General features: G+C 40.4%; 5 protein-coding genes across 9 annotated transcripts; 3 read left to right on the forward strand and 2 right to left on the reverse strand.

Moving 5' to 3' along the window:
• Window positions 1–779: 779 nt before the first annotated feature.
• Window positions 780–6,308, reverse strand: LOC134034179 (interleukin-31 receptor subunit alpha-like; the record flags this gene model as incomplete). The annotated part of the gene is made up of 14 exons (XM_062478562.1): window positions 780–1,382; window positions 1,637–1,718; window positions 1,862–1,946; window positions 2,071–2,211; window positions 2,301–2,441; window positions 2,534–2,632; window positions 2,920–3,084; window positions 3,933–4,140; window positions 4,242–4,324; window positions 4,980–5,142; window positions 5,316–5,449; window positions 5,558–5,712; window positions 5,798–5,906; window positions 6,023–6,308. Coding segments are annotated over 14 exons (2,277 nt in total), but the record flags the coding sequence as incomplete, so codon positions are not given.
• Window positions 6,309–6,355: 47 nt separating this feature from the next.
• Window positions 6,356–12,551, reverse strand: ddx4 (DEAD (Asp-Glu-Ala-Asp) box polypeptide 4). 5 transcript variants are annotated; one of them, XM_062478561.1, is made up of 21 exons: window positions 12,414–12,551; window positions 11,641–11,675; window positions 11,508–11,548; window positions 11,277–11,342; window positions 11,154–11,186; window positions 11,046–11,069; window positions 10,573–10,641; window positions 10,446–10,487; window positions 10,243–10,284; window positions 10,113–10,148; window positions 9,989–10,027; window positions 9,751–9,896; window positions 9,157–9,309; window positions 8,921–9,075; window positions 8,577–8,706; window positions 8,289–8,455; window positions 7,990–8,135; window positions 7,817–7,916; window positions 7,459–7,729; window positions 7,265–7,372; window positions 6,356–7,180 (listed from the first exon to the last, which is right to left on the reverse strand). In XM_062478561.1, exons 2-21 carry the CDS (start codon window positions 11,655–11,657, stop codon window positions 7,100–7,102), a joined length of 1,866 nt encoding a protein of 621 aa, XP_062334545.1. In that variant the 5' UTR covers window positions 11,658–11,675; window positions 12,414–12,551; the 3' UTR covers window positions 6,356–7,099. The 5 variants fall into 5 exon arrangements, with proteins under 5 accessions (XP_062334545.1, XP_062334542.1, XP_062334543.1 ...); XM_062478558.1 differs by having other exon boundaries at window positions 11,046–11,066; window positions 12,414–12,541; XM_062478559.1 differs by having other exon boundaries at window positions 10,573–10,625; window positions 11,042–11,069; window positions 12,414–12,541.
• A 657-nt stretch (window positions 12,552–13,208) lies between these two features.
• rad1 (RAD1 homolog (S. pombe)) lies at window positions 13,209–15,203 on the forward strand. Its single transcript, XM_062477870.1, has 6 exons — window positions 13,209–13,357; window positions 13,532–13,751; window positions 13,837–13,945; window positions 14,053–14,311; window positions 14,494–14,592; window positions 14,697–15,203. Exons 2-6 carry the CDS (start codon window positions 13,557–13,559, stop codon window positions 14,872–14,874), a joined length of 840 nt encoding a protein of 279 aa, XP_062333854.1. The 5' UTR covers window positions 13,209–13,357; window positions 13,532–13,556; the 3' UTR covers window positions 14,875–15,203.
• Window positions 15,204–15,679: 476 nt separating this feature from the next.
• On the forward strand, window positions 15,680–18,310 carry bxdc2 (brix domain containing 2). Its single transcript, XM_062478598.1, has 9 exons — window positions 15,680–15,908; window positions 16,054–16,165; window positions 16,292–16,406; window positions 16,495–16,544; window positions 16,671–16,744; window positions 16,836–16,886; window positions 16,993–17,094; window positions 17,455–17,583; window positions 17,752–18,310. Exons 1-9 carry the CDS (start codon window positions 15,759–15,761, stop codon window positions 17,986–17,988), a joined length of 1,020 nt encoding a protein of 339 aa, XP_062334582.1. The 5' UTR covers window positions 15,680–15,758; the 3' UTR covers window positions 17,989–18,310.
• A 398-nt stretch (window positions 18,311–18,708) lies between these two features.
• On the forward strand, window positions 18,709–26,276 carry dnajc21 (DnaJ heat shock protein family (Hsp40) member C21). Its single transcript, XM_062477890.1, has 12 exons — window positions 18,709–19,174; window positions 19,777–19,870; window positions 20,191–20,314; window positions 22,366–22,494; window positions 22,883–23,187; window positions 23,542–23,699; window positions 23,994–24,087; window positions 24,354–24,518; window positions 24,695–24,743; window positions 24,840–25,027; window positions 25,458–25,545; window positions 25,723–26,276. The coding sequence occupies exons 1-12, from the start codon at window positions 19,078–19,080 to the stop codon at window positions 25,879–25,881; spliced, it is 1,650 nt and encodes a 549-aa protein (XP_062333874.1). The 5' UTR covers window positions 18,709–19,077; the 3' UTR covers window positions 25,882–26,276.
• Window positions 26,277–26,457: the final 181 nt, after the last annotated feature.

Below are 26,457 nucleotides of genomic sequence, written 5' to 3' on the forward strand. Positions count from 1 at the left end.
CTAGATTTATATAACTCAGAAAACAACTTTATAAACTTCCTGATGAATAAATGCTACGTCAAGTCCATAGACAGCATGCAACTTGAATATCCTAACATACTGGATGTTTTCTGCTTTAAATCTTGGCAGTCACTCTCTGTACTCAGGAAGCTGGGGTGTTGTAACACCCCTTCCCCTTCATGCCAAGTTTCCTGCTGCAAACAGTTAAAAGAGGAATTGCTGTGTGTGTTGCTGTATCTATAGTTAATGACTAATGCTCAATGTGGAGAAATATAATACGAGCAAAGCCTAGTTCAGGTATGGCACTCTGGCAGCGCACCTCTTTACACATCAACTACACTTGTGTTAGCCTGCTTCAAGCCCATTGGCCCATGTCCAATAGGGCTGCATGGTTTCTCCTAAACTCACTCCCAGTTGTATTATTGTGCTGCTGCCACCCTTCAACTGCCCCATCTCCCCAGGCTTGTCTGTGTGTTCCTGGCCATCAGGGGAATGTTTTCTCTATTTGCTCCCTGCCTCATGTTCTATTTATGTTGCTCGCTAATGCTAGAGGCAGAACCTATTTCCATGTCTATGGTTATCAATAAATGCTCAAATCACATGTGTCTTGACTGAACAAATTGTATCTATAATCTATACAAGCCATATATATTTGTACCAATGTATCCTATATTACATGTTCAATATATTTCAGTTTCAATCTATGCTTTACATAAAATTATTTGTATGCAGATATAACTGAATACTAGAAACAAAGAACTAATTTTGCTGCATTAAGAATTGATCAGTTTCTTTTTTTATTTTAAAATATACCATGTTTGTACCTGTGTTACAAAGCTTCCCAGGCCCCAAAATTGCATCCGTCCAAATAAATTACAGAAGGAGTGTGGTTAAACGTTGGTTTCTCTTCTCTTTTACCCTTTGCTCTGTTGTAACGTATCCAAAGTCATATATGCTTACTCTTTGTTGGAAAGCAACCTCGTCTCTCCTGTCCATGCACCTAATCTCTCCACGGGATCTTGGTTCCAATAAGGGCTGTGGACACAAGTATTCAAGGCTTGTGGTTTAAAAGAGTCCTCAAAAGTCATTGTCTTCATTTTGTCCTCCCCACATGGTGTCTGGAGGCTAGGAGGGTTCGGGTCAGCGTCAAATCTCTCCTCTCTGGGTTCCCACTCACAAAAGGTCCTGCTACCACAACCAGAGCTCAGCTCTTCCTCAGGTTGGGCACCGATGAACTTCATGGCTCCAGCCGGTTGTTCCTTATCTCCACCAGACTCAAAGCTACTGTCACTTGCCATTGTGTCCACCTTGCAGTGGTAGATCTTCTCATGTTCATGAGGTTTGTTGGAGGGACACATTTGTTGAGTCATAAGGAAATGTTTCTGAAAAGAAAGCACAGAAAATTGGAGGTGAATGGAACTTCAACCTGGAATGATGAGACTGGTCACGCAACTGAAACAACTTGATGATGATAATTCAAAAGAATAGACTAAATTGACAGTGATGACTGCATAATACCCCATTTAAATGTTCCGTTAGAGATAATATTAAAAGAATATGATAATTTATGCATTTACGACAACAAAATGGAAGTTTGATTTAGAGCATTTCTGAACGCCTTTAGGATTCCGTTTACCTGCTGGGAGTTCTGAGAGAGCCACTGAGCCAAGGAACTGTGACCAGGGTCAGGCACCATCTTTCCCAGGATACTCTTCCACCTGGAACATCAAATGACTTATATCAGCAAACACAGTGAAACAAAGATTAAATATGTGAAATAAAGGAAAGGGTAACCTACAAATGGATTGCTTAAATCCAACAAATGTTGTGATTAAATGGAATCAAGACGTCAGTGGCTTACTGGATGACGCAGCAGAGTCCAGTAAAGAGGACACAGATTATGAAAAGGCCTCCGCAGACACTAAGTGTTTTAATAAAGAAAAGATCTACAGGAAAGGAGAAGGATAATGTATTGAATGAGCTACAACATTGAATTAAATCCAGCACAACTATGGACCATACTAATTCAATAGGTGTCTCTAAGGTTGGTTGTAGGAAATTGTAACCTACCATATTTGTTGGTGAAAAAGGAAGTCACACTGCTGTTGGTTGCCCGGGTGACAGTGTTGGCTGTGACGTAGAAGCTGTAATGCATGCCTGGCTGGAGGCCCTCCAAAAGGACTTCCTGCTTATGTCTTTCTACAGTTATATCTGGGAAGGAGAGAAGACAGTCATCAACACCCAAACCACATTTGCCATGTTGTAATGTAAACATATGACTAAAGTTCCAGGGAACTTACTGAGTTTAGGGCCAATGTTGTTCCAGTAGAACACAGTATAGTTGACGACTGCCCCGCGACATTCGGTCTTTGGCAACACAGTCCAGTTTACCCGAGCACTTATATCTTGGGGGATGACATCAGTAGAGACAATTCCTGGAACTAGGTTTGAAAACAGGAATAGGATTATCATCCTTTTTAAACAGTAGTGTCTTTGAGTGCACAAAAGGAAATTATTTAAATACCATACGTACCTCCTTCGCTAGAGCATATCTGAACTCTGTTTTCCTGTCCAGATCTGTCATGGAAGAGTGGGGTGACTGACACATTGTATAGTTGACATGATAGCAGCCCTGTGTGTCAGAGAGATTTGATTGTGAAAAGGAGTAGATGAGTCGATGATGTGGTGTGAACAACAATAACCAACTCATAAAGCTTTTTGATATGAGTCAGAAAAGAGACGTGCCTAACTGATTTAGCCTGAATGATTTAGCCTGAATGAAAAAGGTATACGTATGATGAGGTCTGCATAATGCACTAAATAAACCACATGCAATATATTTAGAAGGATATGAACTATTCAAGTACTATTCATTTATACATCAGCCCTCCCAACTAGCCAACACATAACCTACAGTACCAGTTAGTAAGATGTTTGTGTTCCTGGTGTCTATCCAGTTGTGTGGGCCCACTTCCGTGTTCCAGTCCACAACATAGGTACTGACAGGCTGGTCAGGAGGAGCCCAGGTGACCACAAAATCACCACGGAGGACCAAGGCATGGAGTTCCTTAACTTGGGGGAGACCTGACACACACACAAATAAACATGACACACAAGGCTAAAGCATAGAGAGGCCTTAAATCATTCAATAGAAAACCTTTTTTAAATATAGACTATATATCCATCACTGTATTAAGGCGTGATTTAGAGAGGCAGTGTTTCCCCTATCATTACATTATATATTTTTTTAAATATTTTTTTTTATAGATTAATAAAAATAAATGCCTGATCACAAAATAAGGCATTTAAGGTTACCTTCCCTATAAAACAGGTCTATAGCTTGCTCTTTTATTAAACAAACTAAATGGCCTTGTTATTTATATTATTTACACGACGGCATGTCATTTACATTTAGTCATTTAGCCGCTCTTATCCAGAGCAACTTACAGTAAGTACAGGGACATTCCCCCTGAGGCAAGTAGGGTGAAGTGCCTTGCCCAAGGACACAACGTCATTTTGCACGGCCAGGAATCGAACTGGCAACCTTCAGATTACTAGCCCGATTCCCTAACCACTCAGCCACCTGACTCCCATTTCTGTCTCTACATGGTCGGGCGACCATGTCTCTACATCAGTGGTTCTCAAGTACCCCCTGTCCTGCATGTTTTAAATGTTTCCCTGTTCCAACACACCTGATTCAAATGAATGGTCGTTAGCAGGCTTCTGTATAACTAGATAACGACCCATTAATTTGAATCAGGTGTGTCGGAGCAGGGAAACATCTAAAACATGCAGGACAGGGGGTACTTGAGGACCAGGGTTGAGAACCACTGCTCTACATGGTCGCGCCCCCCCCCCCCCCCCCCACCCCAAAGCTGTAAACCTAGGGGAAACACAGAGGTATTGCTACATCACAACATTAAATATCTTACTCTCTCCGGTGGCAGGCACATATGTTGACTGTTCTTGAAATAGGATGTCACCATGAAAGGCAGTGAGGGTGACTATGTGTGCTGCCTTGCCCAGGAGAACAGAAAGTGTATCCTGAGTTGTGTTAAAAAGGCTACTGGGTTTTAGACTGCCACCAGAAAAAACTTCTAGGCTGTACCCATCTATAGCCTTGCACAAAGCTGAAATCCCCTATGGGGTGAAAGACAGAATACTTAGTTAATCCCAATTATACATACATGACTACATAAATTGTGACCCAAGACATTGTAAATATTGTCTTGACATCTTACCTTCCACATAAACAACACTCTTCTTGTCCCAGAATCATCTGGTGCCTCTATCTTTCTCCATAGATGGAGCTGAACAGCATTCACTGTTAACAATAGAGCAGGGGTAGAGTTCATTTGCTAATGTATTTAAATTGTAAAATAATTCTGGTCCCCCCTTTTAATCTAGGGGCTCTGTAATAACAAGAAATCTTGTGACCTACAGTATAAATAAATGGAAAACGTAAAGGACTAATAACAGTGAGACGATAATTGTCATATCCTTCTAGAGAAGGTTGGGTTACAATAAATGTCACAACCCCTGCATTTCCAACTACACACCTGCAAATAAACAACGTTGCAGTGCCTGGTTCTCGAGCTAATGAGTTCGACTAAAGCCAATTTAAAATACCACTATAAGATTTGCAGATACAAATTCGTTAAGACACACACACAGATTCCATGAATTACAATATAGATTTTCTTGAGGAATCTGTCAAGGTTATCATACGATCAGATGAATGCGCAAATGTATCATACCCCAAGTGGCTGTAATCAGAGCGCAACATGGAACAAGTTAAACAAGCTCTTATAATCTTCTCTCCACAATGTTCCTCCCCTTTATGGATCTAAATTCACTTGATTAGAAGCACACTACTTATATTTACCAAATCAAATTTGTCTTCCTTTCAAAGTGTATGGATTTGTTAAATATAAGTAGTGTGCTTCTAATCAAGTGTATTTAGATAGAACATTCCTTACCTTTCAGATGAGATAGGACCGTTGCCTCCCGGCTCCATTCACTCCAGTGACCTTTGCCCAAATTACATCGAACAGAGATGGTGTGGTTGGTGCATGGCTCCATTACCTCAATGGTCAGATTGCCACTGAGAGCCTGTTTATCTATTGTTGTATTTACCATATACTAGACAAAAAACATAAAACCCAAATTTCAGTAGTCAGCTAAGGATTGAAACAGGATGAGAAAACTAGAAACTAAAACCTAAATGGTAGTTGAAATGTCCACCAATGAATATGTTCTTGAGCACCAGATACTGGAAATATAGATGTAACAATATAATACATATCTTTGCATACCTGAGCATACTTAACTTGACAGTTTATAATGGAGAAGTAAAAAGATTTTCCCTCTGGTCTGTCCCATTTAACTTTCAAATGGTTAGAGAAAGGAATCATATCTGCTTTGACATTCTCTGGAGGTTCAGGCTTAACTGGAAACAAATCAGAGTATTTTATACAAATATTGCAAATTCTTCAAATTACAGGATGTTGTATTGGTTGTATTTTGTCCTGTGCATTTACAATACTTTTATACATACCTGTATTCCATAAGTCTAATTGATACGAGTTTGAATCAACTTCCCAGGCTATGGTTTTGGCTCTCACAGTGACAGTACAGGGATTAGATGATGTTCTGTCAAAGGTGCAAGACAGTTTGTCTGTGCTGCAGCTGACATTGTACAACTCCCCAATGCTGAAGAAAACATTCAATAGAAGACATTGTAGCAAAATACATAAATGTAATGAGGAAATACAAAACAAAGGCCAAAAGGTATTACCATTTCCTATACACAATGTAGTTCACGTTCATTGAAGAGTACAACACCCAATTACACATAACCTTCTTTTTTGAAATGTATGTGATACATGATATGTTGGTGGGCTTCTCTGTTGATAAATAAAAACACAATGTAACCATGGATCAGTGAGACCAAGACATGAAATACTTTTTCTACAAACTTTTTTTTACAAATTTTCAAATGTATGCATTAGAATTTACTAACGGTATGTTCTGATAATGGTTCCACCCAAGACTTGTCCAGTCATGCTGTGACATTGCACAACTGCTTTCTGAAGAGTAAAATTATGAAGGTATACAGCAGAAGAGGTGGAGTTGATGGTTTCATAGAAGCCTTCATTTATCCGTTTGTTATTTAAAGTCCAGTAGATTTGCCCATGGCTGTTCGATAATGCTTTACTCTTGAACAAGATCTTGATATCAGAACCCAGTTCAATGTATGGGTCTTGTGGGATAACTTCAAGCAACAAACAATTGAATGTTATTTTCAAACCAAGTTAATAAAAATTAAGATCTTATACATAGTGGAGGTCTCAAGCATAATCATTATTTCTTTACTTAAAATGATCACTTAGAAACCATACAAATTCTTTACATTTGTAAAAGCAAGGCTTATTCAAATGCTAAAACTGTCTTAAATACATTCAAGTTTGTTAAGGTTTAGGTACCTGTTGCAAGAGCTGGCGTCAGGAGAATGTACAATAACGAAAAGTACATCTTTAAACTTTAGCAAGAATAACTTTAAAATTAAGTGACATCCAATGAATTTGATAGGAACTTATTTCCCTCTTTCTTAACTTGAAACTGAATAAGAAAAAAACCTAGTACGACTTCAGTCTACATTGCTCACAACAGCGATAAAGAGGAAGTGCCAACGGTAACTAATTATCAGTTGTCTCCATGTAGAAAGAAAAACACTGACAGAGATCGTATCAAATCAGTGAACAGAACCACAATATCCTTTACTGGAGTAAGTTATGATTGCTTACATAAATTACAGTCAACACCAGGAAACACATGCTTTTCCAACACCATATGTCTACAATGAAAACACACACTGCTAGATCTACACAGAATTTGTGAGGTAAAATTATAGAAGAAAGCTTAAATCACAATTCAAATGCCCATCACATTAACCAATAAGATTCATCTCAGACCAGGTTCAAGCAATTAACAGTTTCTGATTAAGACGAAATTATGTTCAAACAATATAAAAAAGGTAAAAGTAACACTGAACGAAAGCTGTCTTGAAAACCAAAACTGAAAGAACACAGCTTGAGCTTCACTCCCAGTCATCATCATCACCACCACCTGTGGTTTGGGCTGCAGGCTGGCTTGAGGCCTCACTCGGGAAAGAACCCCCCTGGTGCAACAGACATCCAATTAAAGCATGTACAACACCCTACATGTTTTAGAAGTTTTAAAATGAATCACTTAAAATACATACCTTCCTACTATCAGTAGAGGCAAAGGTGCTTCCTCTGGGATTGAAACCTGAGGTTCCATGGGCACTAAAGGCCAGTTCTTCAAGCCACGAGGGCACCTCCTGCTGGGCCTGTCAAAGTTCACAGGCATTAAAAAGTGTTGCTTGGATCAAGATGCCGTTTCAGACACTACGGTCGGCAAAGACAAGAGACCTACCCCAGAGAGTACTTTGACCATAGAGCGGGCCAGCTGGATGTCGTTTTGCGGGTCGAAAAACGACACTGCTCGTCCGGTATTCCCACAACGGCCCGTTCTACCAATGCGGTGGACGTACTCATCTATATTGTTGGGGAGGTCAAAGTTCACAACATGCTGGACGTGATCGATGTCCAGGCCGCGGGCAGCCACGGAAGTGGCCACCAGTACAGGACATTTGGCTGTGCGGAAGTCATTGAGTGCCTGCTCTCGCTCCCTCTGCTCACGATCACTGTTACAAGACAACAGTATAAAACATACACCATCGTCTCAGTTGCACTAGATCATTTGAGGGGACATGATGCATGATAAACTGTACCCATGAATGCTTGTAGTAGAAACTTTCTCCTGACAGAGGAAGGTTGCAATGAAGTCAGCCTGTCTCTTGGTTTCCACGAACACCATTGTGCGATCAGTACCTGCAGTTAAACATACCAATGAATCTGTATTCGTTTAGGAACTTAAGTCATGGCTGAAGTTGATGTTGAGTACCTGTAGTCTTGAGGACATCCAACAGTTGCTGTCTCTTGGAGAACTTGTCCACCTGGAGAACCACCTGCTCCACGTCACTACATGCTCCACCCACCACGCCCACCGCCAGAAACAGGTAATCAGTCTTCAGGAAGTCAGCAGCCAACCTGCAGTGACAAAACATTTTAATAAAGTATTATACAACATATATTTTAGGTCAGATACAGGCTTGTAGTCATAATTTATTAATAATATGTTGTTTCAATGTCAACTATCAAATGAAACCATATATGGCTGTATGTTGTCCAAAACAAGCAGACCTCTGGATGTCCTCAGGATAGGTGGCGCTGAACAGAAGGGTCTGCCGCTGCTCTTTGGAGGGCATGCCAGGGGAGCCCACCAGCTTCCTCATGTCTGGCTCAAACCCCATGTCCAACATTCTGTCTGCCTCATCCAGCACCAGGTATTTCAGCTTGCTGAGGCCAACCTTGAGAGATGGGATAGTTATGCTCATCTTCTCCACAGTACAATTTTGGCAGAGTTTTTAGCCCACAGAATTAAGGCAAGGGCTGTACTGTTCAAATTGAAGTGTCAATGTGCGTCTATACCTTTCCTCTACCAATAATGTCCAGCAGTCTTCCTGGAGTCCCACATAACACGTTGCAGCCCTTTAACACCTCTCTGATCGTGTAACCGGTGCTTATGCCACCGTAAACTACCACTGGACGCACACAAGTCCTATGCATCACATAAAGAAAGACACGGTCAGGGAAGCCTCCTGCTGTGTAGCTTTGAAGAGAAGTTTGGAAAGACGGAAAGCTGTTTTGGTTGATGCCACACCCACTTCTGGTTTTAAATGTTTTAGCTGTACAGATGATGTCTGGTATTGTACACATGCAGGCAGTGGCATCTCTGCACAGACCTAATAAACACCGTGATGAAGACTACATACCCGTGGGCAAACTTCCTGGCCTCCATATAGATCTGATTGATCAGCTCCCGGGTAGGGGCTACTATGATGGCCTCAGGCTCCTGTAACTCACTGAACTGACTGGCGGCGACACCATCCGCCATCAGCTTCTGCAGGATTGGCAGCAAGAAAGCAGCCTAAAAGACATCGTCAGAGGGTTAGGGGACTGGGACCGTGTCACCCTCAACCATGGTCTTATATGTATATACAAAACACACCGTTTTTCCTGAACCTGTCTGGGCACAAGCCATCAGGTCTCTCCCTACAGCAATAATAGGGATACCATGCTTTTGTACCGGAGTGGGCTTCACATAGCCAGACTTGCTGACATTTCTGTTCAAGGTGTCGCACAAGGCTGCCTCTTGAAATGTCTGAGGAAATAAACCGAGGGTCAATGAATAACTTCATAACATATTGAGAACAATGCACACCCCCAGTGGTGTAATATCAGAATGATGTTCTATTCAAATGACAGTCAATACTCTAGTACAGTGGTTCTCAATCCTGGTCCTTATGCCCCCCCTAGCCTGCATGTTTTAGATATTTCCCTGCTCCAAAACACCTGATTAAAAGAATGGGTCATTATAAGGCTTCTGTTGAGATTGATAATGACCCATTTATTTGAATCAGGTGTTTTGGAGCAGGGAAACATCTAAAACATGCAGGGCAGGAGGGCCCGAGGACCAGGATTGAGAACCACTGCTCTAGAAGAATCAGGTTTATTTGCTGAGGAATTTGCTTTAGTGGGCAGGTGCATACAATAAACATAAAGAGTATTAAAAGTGGCATACACACAGTGTTGTCCTGCTTACCATGATGGCCTTTGGGGGATTGCTGCCACTAACATCCACTAGGATGTTGTCGTACTTGTCAAAGTTGATTCCCGACTCGTAATGGGCAAAAATTGAGTCCTCCTCTTCAGAGAGGGCTGGAGGTACGTAGGTCACCTTTGGTGGACCTGGGGACATTCAAAATTAGATTTGTCCTTCAGGCCATTCAAGTACTTCACAAACATTTAGAATTTGAAGACACATAAGACCAGAGACTAACCTGCATTTTCCATATCTCCTCCCCCTTCCCCATCCCTGGCTAAACAGATAATAGTATATCAAAATGGGTCTTTTCTATCAATTTATTATTATTAAAATTGAAAATTAATTATAATACTTGGAACCTTTAGAAAATACTTCTTCATCTCTTCCACGGTAACCTAGTGTAACAAAGAAATTTCATAAAGGAGTCACCATTTCATATCATGGTGTCATAATACTGCATATAATTGTTCCATTTGCATAATCAACTACCTCCTCCACTGCCAAAGTCGCCTCTTCCACCATCTTCACTACCTAAAACAAAAACGCTTATAAATAACACCAGCCAAGGTGACATCCATACACAAGATACTATTAGCAAAACTAATGAATGGAATGAAAGGACACATGCCAGACAATGAATGAGCCAAATCACAGCCATGATATAGGATAGTATAGAACAAGACTAATCTTACCGTTACTGAATCCACCACCTCCCCTTGACCCTCTGCCACCTCCTGGTGAGAAAGCAGTGTTGCAGGTTAATTTTACATTTCAGTATACTCCATGTTCAAATAGCTTTGGATCCAATTAAACACTTACCCCTGCCTCCTCTTCCACCAAAGACTCCCCTCCCACCTCCTCTGTTCCCAAAGCTGCCCCCATCAACATCTAAGGTGAACACAGTAAACTCCAGTCAATCAAGTTTAAAATGCCCAGAAAGATTAATCAGGTCAATTTTGGGATAGTATCAAAAGACAAATGGCATGGTACAAAACACTGAAGCCAGGCAATTAATGTATAAATATGTTGGGACCCTAACAGTAAACTTCTGTTCTGTACAGTTGAATATGACCCTTGACGTAAATACACATACATAATGTTGTACAGACATCTCCAAAACGCTGTGAAAAGGTATCCCATTTAGTGAGGTACACCAGGAGAAACCACTACACAGCTGCTTGAATTAAAGAGTAGGGGGTAATCAGGACAGCATCAAGGCCAATGGCAACTGCAGGAGATGCTAGAGTTAAAGGATGATCCAGAATAACTAATGAAAGATTTTCAGTACTTACTATTCTCATTTTCATCAGTCCCTGCTCAAAAGAAGAAAAAAGGCTTTTAGTATGTAAAGGAGTACATGAGTAGATTTTTTTGACATTCATTAAGTTAATGAAACATACCAAAAGAGAATAAACTCTTGGACCCTCCCCTGCCTGATGAGGACAAAATATTTAAAAATGAATTAAATGATGAAAACTTATCAAGAAAATGTGCCATTTGCTTTTAATTGACAGGAGATTCACCTCTGCTACCACCTCTTCCAAAGTCTCCACCTCCATTGTTCCAAGAGCTGCCTCGATTATCTACAGCTACATAAGATCAAATACAAATAAAATCTATAAAAACGTACCATTTTACAAAACAGAATTTGAGTGCAATCAATCTCACATTTATTATCTGCTGGTCTCTTTTCAGAAACACCAATAAACTGTTGAAATGAGTAATCCGTATTCAAAACATCAGACTTTACCGACCAATATTTGATTTATTGCTGGCAAAAGTGGTACTGGCATCCTGAAAAAAAACAAAAAAGCAATTGGAAAACAGTCGTTTGAATCAAACTAGCATCACGTGTCAATGCTGTTCTACTTATAATAGCTTACCTCTTCTACCCAGTCGTCCATTTTCACTGGAGTGGCTGCCTGCAATTAAGATGAACGTGATAGCTAGTTAGGTGTGAAATATTCTCTTTTAACATACATCATTGTAATTATTAAATGCTTACGGCAAGCATCAAGTTATCATAGAAATGCTTGTCGGTTAAAAGAGTATTAAACATGTTTGCCAGTAAACCTATGCACCTTTCCCAAATTAGGTCAAATCAGTCAGAGGCCACGTGCTGCTGAACGCATGATTCATGGCCAACATGTTCCAAGAACTAGCCATAACCTACTTACCTTGCCAAATTAGCCCAATAAATTGCTTACGTACTTTAAATACTAGCTAACTGACTGGTTACATCCAAATCACCCTAGTTCTATATTTTACAGACCACTCGGAACTAATGCCAGATTGCAATTAATAGTTTCCTCCTTGTTGCACACCATTTCAATGTAGCTACAGCAGCTACCACACGATTCAAGTTAGCTAGCTAGCTATTACCGCCAGTAAACTAGATTATAGTTAGCAACGTTCTCCATTATATATTTCCGTATGTGGTTTAAAAACATGAACAAGGATAGAAGGTAAAAAGTTAATTGTTAATTTAACAACTGTTTAGATGAAATGTGCACGCGCATAATTGCTAGCTAATCAAGTCTCGACTGTGGAATAAAGTGTTGATTTCGAGTGTATTTCTTAAAAATAACGTAATTGGTTTGACCGTCAGACAACATCTTACATAGATTTTTAAAAATCTAAAAATCATTGAAGATACCTACTGTATAAGGTAGCCTTGAATAACTCTTGGTGGCGTTCCACGTGGCGTCAGGTGTGCTTCTGATCGTTGAATGGACCGAATTAATTCTGACGACTGAAGAAAAACCTGCTGCTGAGGCGGGAATAGTGACAAATAGGCATCAAAGAAGGGGTGTTAACATTTCTTCCATAAAATATTACCACTATATTTGTAACATCAGATGTATTCAATTTGCATTAGAAATATTATATTTTTCTCCATTCTGTAAATGTATTAAATTAAAAGAAACTATTAAACAAAAAGTAATATTAGTAGTTCATCTGAAGTAGGCTCAACTAGCCTACTCGGAAGACACATGCGACAGCCTGTTAATATTGAGTTCTTTGCTATATATATTTATTTATTTATTTTGTAAGTAGGGCCTATGTAGAGATCTATAGGCTACATCGGAAAAATCTTTGGAGGCGATGATGACATTTCACAATATACATTTTACAGCATTGTACAGTTTACAATAGGCTTTACAATTTATGATTTGAGTTCAGTTTATAAAACATATGCAATCAATTAATTTGATATTTCTCCTGGAAGTTTAAGTGTAAGCTATGAATCTATGGGGGGGGGGGGGGGGGTAACAACTGACTAACAACTCGGCAGAAATCTGCGCTTCGTCCATTAATTGATTAATTGTATGTAGCGTGAGAAATTTTTGAAATGCGTTTGAAACGCGTTGAGTGAGAGCGTGAGAAATAACTGAAATCTTGTTTTTACAGTCAATGGTTTAAATGCGTGAGAGCCCTGGATGGGTGTAAGCCGCCGGCCAGACACTCCCAAACTGTAGGTGGCGATGATGCACCTCTTAAATGTTGGTTGTATTGCAATCTGCCATAATATCAAAAGAAGAAGTTCTTTTTAAACTCAGCATCCTCCAATATTGAGACGTAACTAAACTGCAGGGGTTTTATGGTAAGGATACAGATGTGTACTGTTGGTAAGCTATTTAAAACAAAACAGTTTCTGGCTGTGATAGCCTACGGTGGATATCATTATCAGTGTCAATACTAGAGATGTTTATATTGAAATAGCAACAGAAATAACAAGCTAGCTAGCTAACGAACTTTTTGCACTTTACTCTTTCAGGTGTGTCCGTCATTTCAGTAATAAAATGCCCCTGTCTACTCAATCTCAAACTGGAGATGACCAAGATATCCTGGTAGCCAGTTTGGATAATGCAAGGAATCTATCCAATATCTTGAAAGCCATCGCCTTCAAAGACTATGCTATCTTCAGTGCCACACCAAATGGACTCAAAGTAACTGTGGAGGACTCCAAATGTCTTCAAGCCAATGCCTTCATTCAGGTTGTGGTGGACTTGTAAAACAAACATGTGAACACTCAACTCGTATGTAGTTGAGAATCTTTAATTTGCATGGTTTTCTTGCTAGGCTGAAATATTCCAGGAATTCACTATAAAAGAAGATGCAGTGGGCTTTCAGGTGAATCTGACTGTACTTATGGAATGCCTTACTATCTTTGGAGGAAGCATGGTTCCAGGTGACAACAACCATGAATGTTCTCTGACACTTTTGACTAGAATTCGATACTGTGCATTCCACTTCTAATGATTCTATTAACAGATCTTTTTTGTTTCTCTATGACAGGAGTAACTACTGCTTTGCGGATGTGCTACAAGGGTTATGGCTTTCCTCTGACCCTGTTTCTTGAAGAGGCAGGTGTGGTCACAGTGTGTAAAATCAACACCCAGGAACAAGAGGATCCCATAGACTTTGAGTTCAGCAGCACCAATGTGACCAACAAAGTGATTCTGCAGTCTGACAGCTTGAAGGAGGCTTTTTCTGAACTGGACATGAGCAGTGAGGTCCTGCAGATCACCATGTCCCCCATTCAACCATACTTCAGGTTAGATTTTAATTGGGGTGTTTTTGTTTTTTAATCAGTGTGTGTTTGAAGAAAGCCTCTGTGATGAAGCCAAGCATGCATTTGGACCTTGAGGATAATGTCAATTTTCCCCCCCATTTGTGTTCTGTTGTATGCTACGAGTATAGACTAGCTTTTCATCTGACTTCTTCCTTCATGCATAGGTTGTCTACATTTGGAAATTCTGGGAATGCCCACTATGATTACCCTAAAGACTCTGACATGATGGAGCTATTCCAGTGCACAAAGACTCAAACTAACAGGTCTCTCATGCCTTGTGTTTTAGACTTTTATTCTGGATCTTTTAATGCGGCTGTAACGGTGCAATTCTGCCCCAGGGATAATACAATTCTACTCTACTTGTCAGGTACAAGATGTCTCTGCTAAAGCCTTCCACCAAAGCATTGGCTCTGTCCTGTAAGGTGTCTGTGAGGACTGACAGCCGAGGTTTCCTGTCTCTACAGTACCTCATCAGGAACGATGATGGACAGATCTGCTTTGTGGAATACTACTGTTGTCCAGATGAAGAGTTGGAGGAGGAGTAGATCTATATAAACACATATGAATAGACCAGAGAGACACACTTGCTGTGTCTTAAAAATATATTTTTTTATATCAATGTTATTTTAAAGTATTTGTGGTGTCGCTTTTATTTAAAGCATAAAATGCTTTGTTTTTGCTGACCTTTCTCAAATCTATAGCTGGTGTCTGGATACTGTATGGTGTTGATGCAGAACGTTGTTCAAGGCGATCAAACATTTGATTAAATATGTTAGTCTAACTGAATACATGAGGCGTAATGTTCGTAGATCAACGATGGCATAAGTACTATATACTCAAAGGCATAGTGGGTTCGATCTCTAAAGAGATCTCTCTTTATTTTCATAAACTATGATAACGACATAAATGTGGGTCCACACAGATATTTTAATAATTTAAAAACAATATTTTTTTATGTTGGCCAAACGTAACGCTTGCCGCTATGCAAGTTTTCGCTTAACACTTCATTTATGCTAAAACCGAAGTTCAACGTTAATTATTAATATAAATACAATACATCCTCCGACCAGCGGGGGCGGTAACACCTGGATGAGACGGGCCTGAGGAAAGAAGTGTGCAGTTGGACCCCAGGCTAAAAAGGTCTATGAAAGATTTTTAATCATTATAGTTGAATCATTATAGACTTCATATTTGCTACGTTGAGTCATTATCGTCATTAATGTTAAGCTATTTTATTATCTTGATAATATGTATCTAACTGTTCCCTTGATGTTTTCCTCGCAATTTGGGAAAGCAAGTTTACTTTTGAATGGGGATAAAAGTACAGTTTGTCTTATGACTTTTATTCTGAAAAAGGTTTAAGGAAACAAACCGGACATTAGATTGCTTACGACGCTCGCACCACGCTGCTTATTTTACTGAAAGCAAGATGTCGCCGCTCAAGAGAAAACGTGGAAGAGCAAGTCCAGGTGGAGAAAAGGGGAAAAAAGTTAAATTCGCCGAAAATGGAGACCAGCCACCAAGTACCACTGTGCAAGAGCGGAGTAATGAAATAATCGTCCCTGCACCTGTTTCTATGGTAAGGTCCTACAATAACTACTTACTGTAGTTAGCACTAGCACTAGCAAGTAAAGCTAGCAAACAAACAGGTTAGCCAATACAATAAACTCGTTAGCACCAGTGTTGCATTTACCTAACTTATGACACTTTTTTTCACCTACCAGGGCAAATGGACAAACAAAGAAAGAGTTCTGGTGTTTTCTTCCAGAGGCATAAATTTCAGAACCCGACATTTGATGCAGGACTTGAGGACTATCATGCCGCACACTAAAGCAGGTCTGAGTCTCCTATTCTCTAGTACTGTAGTCTCACTCCACTTTAATTCAGAGTCTCTGACGTTGTTGAGGAAAGGTGTAGGGCAGGCCTACTGTATGTTAAAGTGTATGTGCTTCATTTTCACAGATACTAAAATGGACAGAAAAGATAAACTTTTCGTCATAAATGAAGTATGTGAAATCAAGAACTGCAACAAATGTCTGTTCTTTGAAGCAAAGAAAAAGCAGGATCTTTACATGTGGTGCGTATTGTGGTTTGGTTGAACCATGTTTAGCTTTTTTACTCATTGACCATTTCGGAATTATGCAACAATAACTTGTTTTTTACAGGATTGCTAATGTTCCCCATGGACCTTCTGCAAAGTTCTTAGTTCAGAATAGTAAGTAACCATAAGTGTTTTGTAATGTTGCAGCACTTCATAAATATCCTGTGTTGGCCCAATCCATAACTGATTAGGACATGTCAAAATGCTTTTCTGACTTGTAGTGTTTTTCCTCTACTTTAGTTCACACACTCGCTGAACTCAAAATGACAGGAAACTGCCTCAAAGGATCCAGACCCCTCCTTTCATTTGATCCTGTGAGTGTTTAAGATTTCTCTTATCTTGCAGTTCTTGGTGTGGGTCTTGACAATGTCAATAATAACAATAATTGTGTTCCCTGTCTATTAGCAATTTGACAAGGAGCCACATTATGCACTGCTGAAGGAATTATTCATCCAGGTTAGTTGATGTACATCAATATTTAAAGTTATGCTAAAATGGATACATCAAGATTTAAAGTTATGCTGAAATGGATACACAGCGACACATTATCTTGTTTTTCTAGACATTTTCAACTCCTCAGTATCACCCAAAAAGCCAGCCGTTTGTGGACCACGTATTCACGTTTACCATAGCAGACAACAGGATATGGTTCAGAAACTATCAGGTTGGCAAAAGGAATTTAAGTGTTCATCCATATTTTGTTTAACCCTCGTGCTGCCTTCGGGTCACATGACCCAAAGGTTCATAACGAACCATCGTTGTGTTTACCCAATTTTACCCAATACAAAAACAAATTAAAATAATTTTCTTTTAACCTTTGCAATGTGGGGGGTCTGAGACAGCCCAACGGTTAAAATAAAATGCTTCACTTTGTCTTTGTATGCGGTAAATCTGTCGCAATACGACGGTGGGTCACAATGACTGATGGGTCAGAATGACCCGAAGATAACACAAGGGTTAATCCTCTGAAAAAGAAATGGAACATCTGAGGTTTTGTTTAAAATGAGTTTGTTGTCTCCTACAGATCATTGAGGAGGATGCGGCACTGGTTGAAATTGGCCCTCGTTTTGTCCTCAACCTTATTAAGATATTCCAGGGTAGTTTTGGTGGCCCCACCCTCTTTGAAAATCCACACTTTCAGTCCCCCAATACGGTAATATATTCTCTAAGGCCACATGACTTCATCCAAGAACACAAATGATCAGTGACAGGGAACCTACTGAGTCTGTTAACGTCTATAAACATGATCTCAATTGAACTTTTCTGATGCTTGCATGGATCTTTCATGATTGATTTATGGTCGCCTCCTTCATATCCTTAGCATCGACGGTTGATCCGGATGGCTACAGCATCCAGGCTGAGGGAGAAGCAGATGGTAAAAGAGCTGCAGAAGCTGAAGAGAACAGAGGCAAAGGAAGACGTGAGCAAGGATGTCACCGCCGATGTGTTCCTGACACCTGCAGAGGAGAAGCCAGTCCAGATACAGCTGGAGGCTCCTACTGTCAAAGTTGTTAAAAAGAACAAGCACAAGAAATTTCAACGACAGAGGATGCGCTAGTGAATAATCCACAAGAACATTGAGCAAATTACTTGTGTTCTAATGGCGCTCTGCAAGATGGCATATTGGAAATGTTTACATACCAGTATTACCATTTGGAAAGAACATTGACAACATACCCTGCCTTTGCTATTGTCTGTTTTCGAAAACTATCTAGAAGTTGAAAATTATAACTGCAGCCCAAGAGTCTACACATGTTCAGTGCTCCAGTTTTGATTGTCCAGCAGTTTACTGAGACGCTCTAAACAACTTCTGAAAAGTTGCTATTTTTCTTTTTTCTCTATGTAAAATAAACCTGAATTCCATCGGTGTTAACAATTTACCAACACTTGTCTTTTCCTGGGTCTAACAATGAACATGGTAAACACCAGTATGATACATACATACTATTGAATTAAATAGTTATTGCGTATGGATGTGTGGATTTGAACTAGCAAGGAGACAAGACAAATACGTAATGGAGTAAAACGTATCTCCCACTTATGAACATCTAACAGCACGTTATTCTTCATTGAACTAAAACTGAAATGGCCAGGGGTTACGGAGCTATTCGTAATATCCTTACTAACTATATAAATAACATTCAGCTCCACCAAGCAACAAGAGCAAACGTCATAATTTTGCGCACTTGCTAGGAATGGGTAACGGGAACCGAGTTCTCCGGATCATCGGCCAAACCGGTGGAAGTGCGACCAAATAATATATCTATGCGACCAAACGTCGATGTTGAATGACGTCAAATGGATTGCGACTCAGCCAGTCAGTGTAGTGTAGTGTGGTGTGTTTACGTAAGATTGAGCTGAGAGTATGCATGGGGGAGATAGTAAAGTCACAATGATGCTAGAAATGTGTATAATGGGATATTTAATGTACTTTTTAAACATGTCTTAAAAATCTGCTATCTGTTTTATTTCTTCTCACTAATCAGAAAGTAGCCTACTCTTACGGTAGCAGGTGTTCTAGTTGTAGCTAGCCTACCACGCCAGACAGAACAAGTCCAGAGCCACGTTAGCAAGCCAAGAAGAGAACAGTGATAAAGTATAGTCAGTTACCAACCTTAGTTTCTGCTGGGAAACAGATTAATTCAAAATGAAGTGTCATTACGAGGTGTTGGGAGTCAAGAGAGACGCCAGTGATGATGACCTGAAGAAGGCCTATCGCAAATTGGCTTTGAAGTGGCATCCAGGTATGATTTAGCTAGTTAACGCTAGCTAGTTCCCAACCGGTTTGTTTGTTCAGATCAGTATTGTAAATTGACAGTAATGTTATGTATTTAAAATTACAGGACTGTTCTATTTCACTATTTGAAAACTTGAAGGTTTCTTTTCTAAATGATCATATACACAGTTAACTGTTACTAAAGAGTTCATAATGAGATTACCTCCGCGTCTTATTCAAATTCCCCATAATGATTGCTAATAATCCGCCTTATCAATACCATAGGTTCACACCTGAATATTTTTGCAGACTTGTCTGCTGATGGTAGAATAGCAAGATATGCTCTCGTAATGTATCCATAGAGCCCGGAGATGGCTGCGGCTGTGTTCCACATTCAATTGCCAATTCCCGGAATATGTCCTTTATCACAAACATGTATCATATTCCCAAGGCAGAAATCATAAAAATACATAGTAACCAGCCATGATAAATTATAGTATCTATCATTAGCCTAAAGGAAAAATAAATGACTAGTTAAGCAATCGACTGGTTCTTCGGGTATACAATACGTCTTTCGTTCAACTGTCACTAGTTTTGTGTCAGTGTGTGACAGTATTGTGTTATTGTCAGACAAAAACTTGGACAATCCCGAAGAGGCAGCAGAGCACTTCAAGCTTCTTCAGGCTGCTTATGATGTCCTGAGTGACCCACAGGAAAGGGCTTGGTGAGTCCACTTCTCATCATTACAGACTGACGTAGACATATAGGCCCAGTTTCCCAGACATGGATTTAGCCTAGTCCTAGACTAAAAACGTTTTTAATGGAGATCTTCATTGAAATGTTCTCTTACTGTAGGACTAGGCTTAATCCATTTCTGGGGAACTGGGCCATAGAGTCCAAATGCCTTTCCCCATGCTGTTGTTAAGTGTGGAAAAATATAATAGTTTTCCACATAAGACTTCACCTCAGCACAAAGACCTCTAGATACTATCTATAGAACAATCCTGTTCTCAGACAGTCCATTTAGACTCTGGTCCTTTTCAGGTATGATAACCACAGAGAAGCCCTCCTGAAGGGAGGCGTGAGTGGAGACTATGAGGACAACAGCATCGATCTGCTCCAGTACTTCACCGTGTCTTGCTACTCTGGTTATGGAGATGATGAGAAGGTGAGTGTATTTGTAATATCAAATAGGCCTCATTGTGTCTCCCCCTAGGTTTTTGTTCTAGATGGTCAGTTGCATTCTAAATATGTAGTGCTATTTATACAATACATTATATATATACAGTACCAGTCAAAAGTTTGGACACATTTTCCCATGGGAAAATACTGTATATGTTCTTACTAAAGCCGTTGTCATATTCTAATTATGTATTAATATTGTGGTGGGCATACAAACATGCAGTGACAATTTACTACCAGGAGTTGGCAGCAAAATCTAAATCAACTGTAACTGTAGTCACTGGGGAGTCGTTACAGGTGAAGCTATAGCTCTATGTTAAATGTAGGTCCTACTGTTCCAAAAAGCTGAACAGTTTTTGGCAGTTTAGTTCTTATCCCTTTTGGCACACAACTTTGTGCGTTGTTTATTCATGTAGGCCTACAAAGACAATACTTTTTGAACCAAAAACATAGCTGGCTACCCACAATGTAGCCCAGAACTCACTGCGCTATTCAAGGTACAGTGTCCACTTGAACCTGTTCAGTTAATAATGTACAAGTAGTCCACTACACTCCCAAATATTTTTTGAGGTCGCACAGATTCAATTTTGGGAGCATATGCGACCAAAATGTTCACAGTTTCGGTTGAAAAGAAGAACTCAAATATGATTGATGTTCTTTTTATTTGTCGAGTGTGTGTGTGTGTGGGTATATATATAATTTAATAATAGATTGGCCCCTCCATGTGGTCATTTTATTAAAACAATTTATTAATTTAATTTACAAAAATGTGCCATATCGTGTGTAGCCTATCGTTATCGGGATATGAAAGGATCTATATCAGGATATGAGATTTTGGTCATATCGCACAGCCCTAGTGTGTTTCCTTCCTCAATCCTCTCACTGTTTAGCTGAATATTATTGACTGAATGAATTTAATGTGCACAATGCATTGCAGAGCATGTACAGCTCTTTTTATTATTGAAAGGAGCTAGGGGCAAATTTGAGAGGAAATTAATAACTATATAGTCGAATGTCTTATGTGGATAGAGAGCCTATAATGGACTATGGAAATTGTATTTATTTATTTAACCAAATAAATGTCAGCTCAGTTTATGCACAGGTAATTAGAATGTTATAAGATTTCTTTTATGGAACATATTGTTCCTGGTGTTTCTTAGCAACCTTCATAGAAACAGCAGAATAACAACACACACAGCCAAAGACCTGCACAAATTCTGCTGCCACAAATGAGCGAAGCTAGTTCAGGCATGGCACTCGGGCAGTGGGTGTCATCCGCTCATTACCACACCAAGCCAGCACATTAGCCAGCACAAGCCCATACGTACACACTCACCCCGGTTGTTGTATGATCAGTGCTGCTGCCGCCATCCACCATCCCCTTCTCCCCCGTGCTGTCTGTATGTTATGTTCATCAGGGGGATTATATTTCTATTGCTCCCTGCCTCATATGTCATGTATGCATGTATCGCATCCACTCTGCCAAAGTCAAACTTATTTCCATATCATGGTTATCAATAAATGCTCAAGTCTAATATGTGAGTGTCTTGACTGAACTCAAAATGTGAATTATTTCACATCTGATTATTTCACAATGCTCATCACCTCAACCTATGGATTTGGACATCAACTTCTCATTTCAGAACCCCCTCTGGTCATGTATAAGCCGGTGTAATAGCAATAGCACATTATGGATGGAACTGTCTATTTTCAATTTACTCTCTTATTCCATTCATTTATTTATAAATTCTTCCTTTTCTCCTCTGATGCTTAGTCACATTATAGTATGCTGTAAATGAAGAGCAGGTGGTGCTTAACATGAAACTGGGACCAAACAGAGCACATGCAGCTAGAACCTCCTGACATGCATGACTCAGTGAGGGGTGTGATATTACCTTGCAGTATTACCACAGTGTTTGTGTTGCAGTCTATTGTTTGTCAAATGCTGCAATGTCAGGATGTTTGATATGGAGAGCTGGGTTTGTCAGATTAACTGTATCTGTCTGTCTGTCTGCCTCACTCCCTCCTTTCTCACAGGGTTTCTACACTGTGTACAGAAACCTGTATGAGTCCATTGTGAAAGAGGAGATGGAGCACAGCAAAGAAGAGGACGAGGAGGATGATGAGTTTCCTACGTTTGGTGATTCTCAGAGCGATTATGACACGGTAATAACTGCTCACACTGATAGTGAAACACGTTCATGGCCTTCCTGGTACAAATGACGTAGTTGTGCTGAGAAAAGACAAAACATTTATATCAGCTTTGTGTGCCTCCTTCCAGTAGTGTAGAATCAATATACAGACGTGCTCAAATTTGTTGGTACCCTTCCACAGTAAACGAAGAATGCACAATTTCCTGATAACTTGAAACTGACTAAAGTAATTGCCATTCACCATTGTATATTCCATATTTAATAGAAATCAGACTTGACTTTTGATTTTGTTTTTCCTGCATAATATTTGGAATAAAACTGGAGAACAAAATGGAGAATTAACATATATTTGTGCTTTTGGTCCAGATACTGAATTTTGGCTTATTGCCCCCTCCCCTTAGGTAGTGCACCTGTTCTATGGCTACTGGCAGAGTTTCTCCACCAGGAAGAACTTTGCCTGGAAGGAGGAGTACGACACACGGCAGGCATCCAACCGCTGGGAGAAAAGAGCCATGGAGAAGGAGAACAAGAAGGTCCGTGACAAGGCCAGGAAGGAGCGCAGTGAGCTGTTGCGCCAACTAGTGGCCTATGTGCGCAAGCGTGACCGCAGGGTACAGGCCCACAAGAAGCTTGTGGAGGAACAGAACACGGAAAAGGCCAAGAAGGTGGAGGAGCTGAGACGCAAGCAGAAACTCAACCAGGCCAAGTGAGTGACAGGGCTCCCAACCAATTGTGGAATCTGACAGAAAGTGGAAGAGTAATGCTGCAATTGAAATACACCCTCTGTAGAATGTGTGTCCTTAAGAAAACAAATGGTAGCTTTGTCAAGTACCATTTTGTTCACAGTGGGGATTAAGCTACAGCCATTTAGTATGCTTAATCCCGTACTAAAGGACTGTTTGCACATTCTGTAGTAGCCCCGCATTGACCTTAAGCCCAGAGCAGGTTGACCAACCCCAAACATTCTCTGTAAGGGGAAAGTACAGTACAGAATGTTTTTGAACACACACCAATACACAACACAAATACACACACCTAATTGTGTACTCACAACATCCAGGTTGGCAGAGGAGTATAAAGAGCAGAGTTGGGCGGCCATGTCTGAGTTGGAGAAGGAGCTGCAGCAGATAGAGGCCCAGTACGAGGAGGAGTTTGGCGACGCTTCTGAGAGTGAAGAGGAAGCAGACGCTCAAGACAAGCCGGACCAGAGCATGGGAGGTCAGAAGTTCAGCAATGTTCATCTGGATTTTTCTATTATCTACTTTTATCTGTTGCAATCTGTGTGTATAGCATAGTAAGCCCAAACCAGTTGAGAACTAGGCCCACCTACAGTATTCATCAGTTGTTAGATTTTTGTTGTAGTTATCCATTAAGAGATTTGTACTTTGTAAAATACTGTGCATACAGTACGCCAGCCATGTAGGATTGTACGTATGAGCGTTTTATTTGCACAGCACTTAAGAGATTTGTGGGGGCCAATCCAGTGTGACACACCTGGTCTCTCTTCCACAGACAATGAGCTACCAGATGGAGAGGATGAGGTCATGGACTACTATAATGACCTCTACTGCCCTGCATGTGACAAGTTCTTCAAATCGGATAAAGCGTGAGTGAGCAGGGCCCCTTCAGGACCTGTAGGTGCTCCTGGAAACATGAAGCCACACATTTAGGATTAGATCAGTGAAAGATTTGGTCACCACCAGGCTTTCTGTTATCCCCAAAACCCTTTTACACTTCTGCTTGTTGGTTCTGCCCAATAGTCGTCTATTTCCCTTTGATCACAGTCAAGTACATTTTCCTGTGTGATTCTGTGAAGCAACTGAGTTCATACAAAGCGTTGCATTCTGTTCTGGTATTTTTCTTCTTCTGCAGCATGAAGAATCATGAAAAGTCCAAAAAGCACAGAGAGCTGGTGGCATTGCTACGGCAACAGCTGGAGGACGAGGAGGAGTCACTGAGTCTAAACTCTGACGACAAGAATGAGGCTGGAAGGATGAAGGACGACGAGGGGGTCGATGAGGACGTACTGAGACCAAAGTGTGTAATTACCTTAACAAGAGAAACCATGTCAGAGTACATACACATAAAAAAGTTTGAATGATGAAACTAACTTAAGGAAAGTTTTTATTCCTATTATTTTGATGTGGTTTATGAAAGTAACTTAACAAGGAGAACGTCCTCAGAAATGGTCATGAATTATGTCACGTTCTCAGGTTGTCCAAAAAGCAGAAGAAGAAAAAGAGACAACAGAAAGTTGTGCAAGTGAGTCATTTTATGTCCTGCCCTTGTAATTCAATCTTGATTGCAATTGTTATTTATGGCTGTATCTTATCTCACCAATATATCTTGTTCTCCCAGTGTGTCACAGAGGAGGAGCAGGGGGACCCTGTGTCAGAGTCCACCCCTCCTGAGACAGAGTCCACCCCTCCTGAGACTCAGAAAGCCCCGGAAACCCCCCCACCTATTGATATGGGCCATGTGGAGGAAGCCCAGACGCCGGCAGAGCCAGTGGAACAAGAGGATGTCCACTCTTCAGAGACAAAGAGGTGACCTTTACCTGTGATTATACAGAATTTTAAATTTCACAATTCCAGCCTTCTCAACTTAAATATAATACCAATTACATTTACATTCAGTCATTTAGCAGACGCTCTTATCCAGAGCTAAATTAAATTTATATATTTCAATACTATGGCAAAAAAAAAGAGCCATGAGATTTCGAAATGTCAACAAGTTACAGAGCTCAGGAAATATGTGGTCAATGAGTTGCAATTGATGTAGTTTACAATAACTAACACTGGCATGAGTGATAAACACACTAGATTTAAGAGTACAAATAAAGTGGGACCTGTTTTTCTTTCCATAAACCTTACTTGAACCTGGTCATGTATAATCATATTCTAGTTCTATCTCTACACTTCTGGTATCAGGACTGAGTGAATTTATCAGTTTATATGGTTTGTTTGTTCCTACCAGTTCTGTAAAGGCGAAGGGAAAGAAGAGCAAAGAGAAAGATTTAAAAAAGAATGTGAAACCCCAGGCAGGAGGAGAGCAAGCACCTGAGGTATGTATCACCTGCCTCAGGCTTCTAAAGTTAGCTCCCTCTCTCGCGTCACCACCTCACGCATTAGTCCTGCCATTGCTGTCAATTATCTGTGCTTGACTCTCAGGTAGTCTCAGTAATAGTAGGCCTATACCATAACAAATTCCTGACCCCCCCCCCCCCCGAACCCTCTTCCAGAGAGAGGGAAACCTGCACTGTGTGACCTGCCACTACGAGTTTTCTACCAGGAACAAGCTGTTTGACCACTTGAAGTCCACGGGTCATGCCACCGCCCTCTCTTCTGGCCCTCCACGCAGCACTGCAAGGAGCAAGAAAGACACGAAGAAGTCCAGATAGCGACACTTACGGTCCAGGTGATCTAATTAAAATGACAGGTGTGACATCCATGGTGGTGAGATGGCATTCGTCAGCGGAGCTTTACAAGCAGAGCCTTCTGAAATTTTAATGCTCAGACTGTCTAAAACGGACAGCGTCACACAATAGCTGTTTGTAGTTTTTCTATATTATAAAAATGGCTACAATGTTTTTGTGAAAAGCATTTTGATGAGAAGATGACCTGCTTGTCTCCAACCACTGCGTCTTTATTTTTATTTAACACTTATTTATACATGTAAATTGGGGCTGCATTTCCCACCCAGGGATTCATAGGCATACAAGAAAGAAAAACCATAGCACTGGTGGAAATACAGCAGGCCTATAAGACAATAGAACAGAGGACAGAGAACTGAACATATGGGCACCAAAAAGTTAAATGTAGTTACATTCATCAGGAAATGAACGTCCCATCTTTTGTTCACCATAAATATTAAACATTTGGATGGTTCCTGAACATTCTGAACAACAATCAGCAAAGCAGTGGCTTTCCAACACAAGTTTTCCCGATTCAAGCACTTCCATGACCTGGCTGAAGAA

The sequence above is a fragment of the Osmerus eperlanus genome, chromosome 14, assembly GCF_963692335.1.
Source record: "Osmerus eperlanus chromosome 14, fOsmEpe2.1, whole genome shotgun sequence".
Lineage (NCBI taxonomy): Eukaryota > Metazoa > Chordata > Actinopteri > Osmeriformes > Osmeridae > Osmerus > Osmerus eperlanus.

Coding starts and splice junctions, on each gene's coding strand:
- ddx4 (XM_062478561.1), bottom strand. Junction 10,488..10,572: donor TGGTGGAAGAGGAGGCAGGG/GTAAGTGTTTAA, acceptor CTTTCTCACCAG/GAGGTGGCAGAGGGTCAAGG. Junction 9,076..9,156: donor AGACAGGTTCAGGAAAAACG/GTGTGTTTTGTA, acceptor GATGTCTTTTAG/GCTGCTTTCTTGCTGCCAAT.
- rad1 (XM_062477870.1), top strand. CDS start 13,557: ATGCCCCTGTCTACTCAATCTCAAACTGGAGATGACCAAGATATCCTG. Junction 14,312..14,493: donor CCCATTCAACCATACTTCAG/GTTAGATTTTAA, acceptor CTTCATGCATAG/GTTGTCTACATTTGGAAATT. Junction 14,593..14,696: donor ACAAAGACTCAAACTAACAG/GTCTCTCATGCC, acceptor TCTACTTGTCAG/GTACAAGATGTCTCTGCTAA.
- bxdc2 (XM_062478598.1), top strand. CDS start 15,759: ATGTCGCCGCTCAAGAGAAAACGTGGAAGAGCAAGTCCAGGTGGAGAA. Junction 16,745..16,835: donor CCCTCCTTTCATTTGATCCT/GTGAGTGTTTAA, acceptor CCTGTCTATTAG/CAATTTGACAAGGAGCCACA. Junction 16,887..16,992: donor TGAAGGAATTATTCATCCAG/GTTAGTTGATGT, acceptor TTGTTTTTCTAG/ACATTTTCAACTCCTCAGTA.
- dnajc21 (XM_062477890.1), top strand. CDS start 19,078: ATGAAGTGTCATTACGAGGTGTTGGGAGTCAAGAGAGACGCCAGTGAT. Junction 20,315..22,365: donor GTTATGGAGATGATGAGAAG/GTGAGTGTATTT, acceptor CCTTTCTCACAG/GGTTTCTACACTGTGTACAG. Junction 23,700..23,993: donor GCCGGACCAGAGCATGGGAG/GTCAGAAGTTCA, acceptor TCTCTTCCACAG/ACAATGAGCTACCAGATGGA.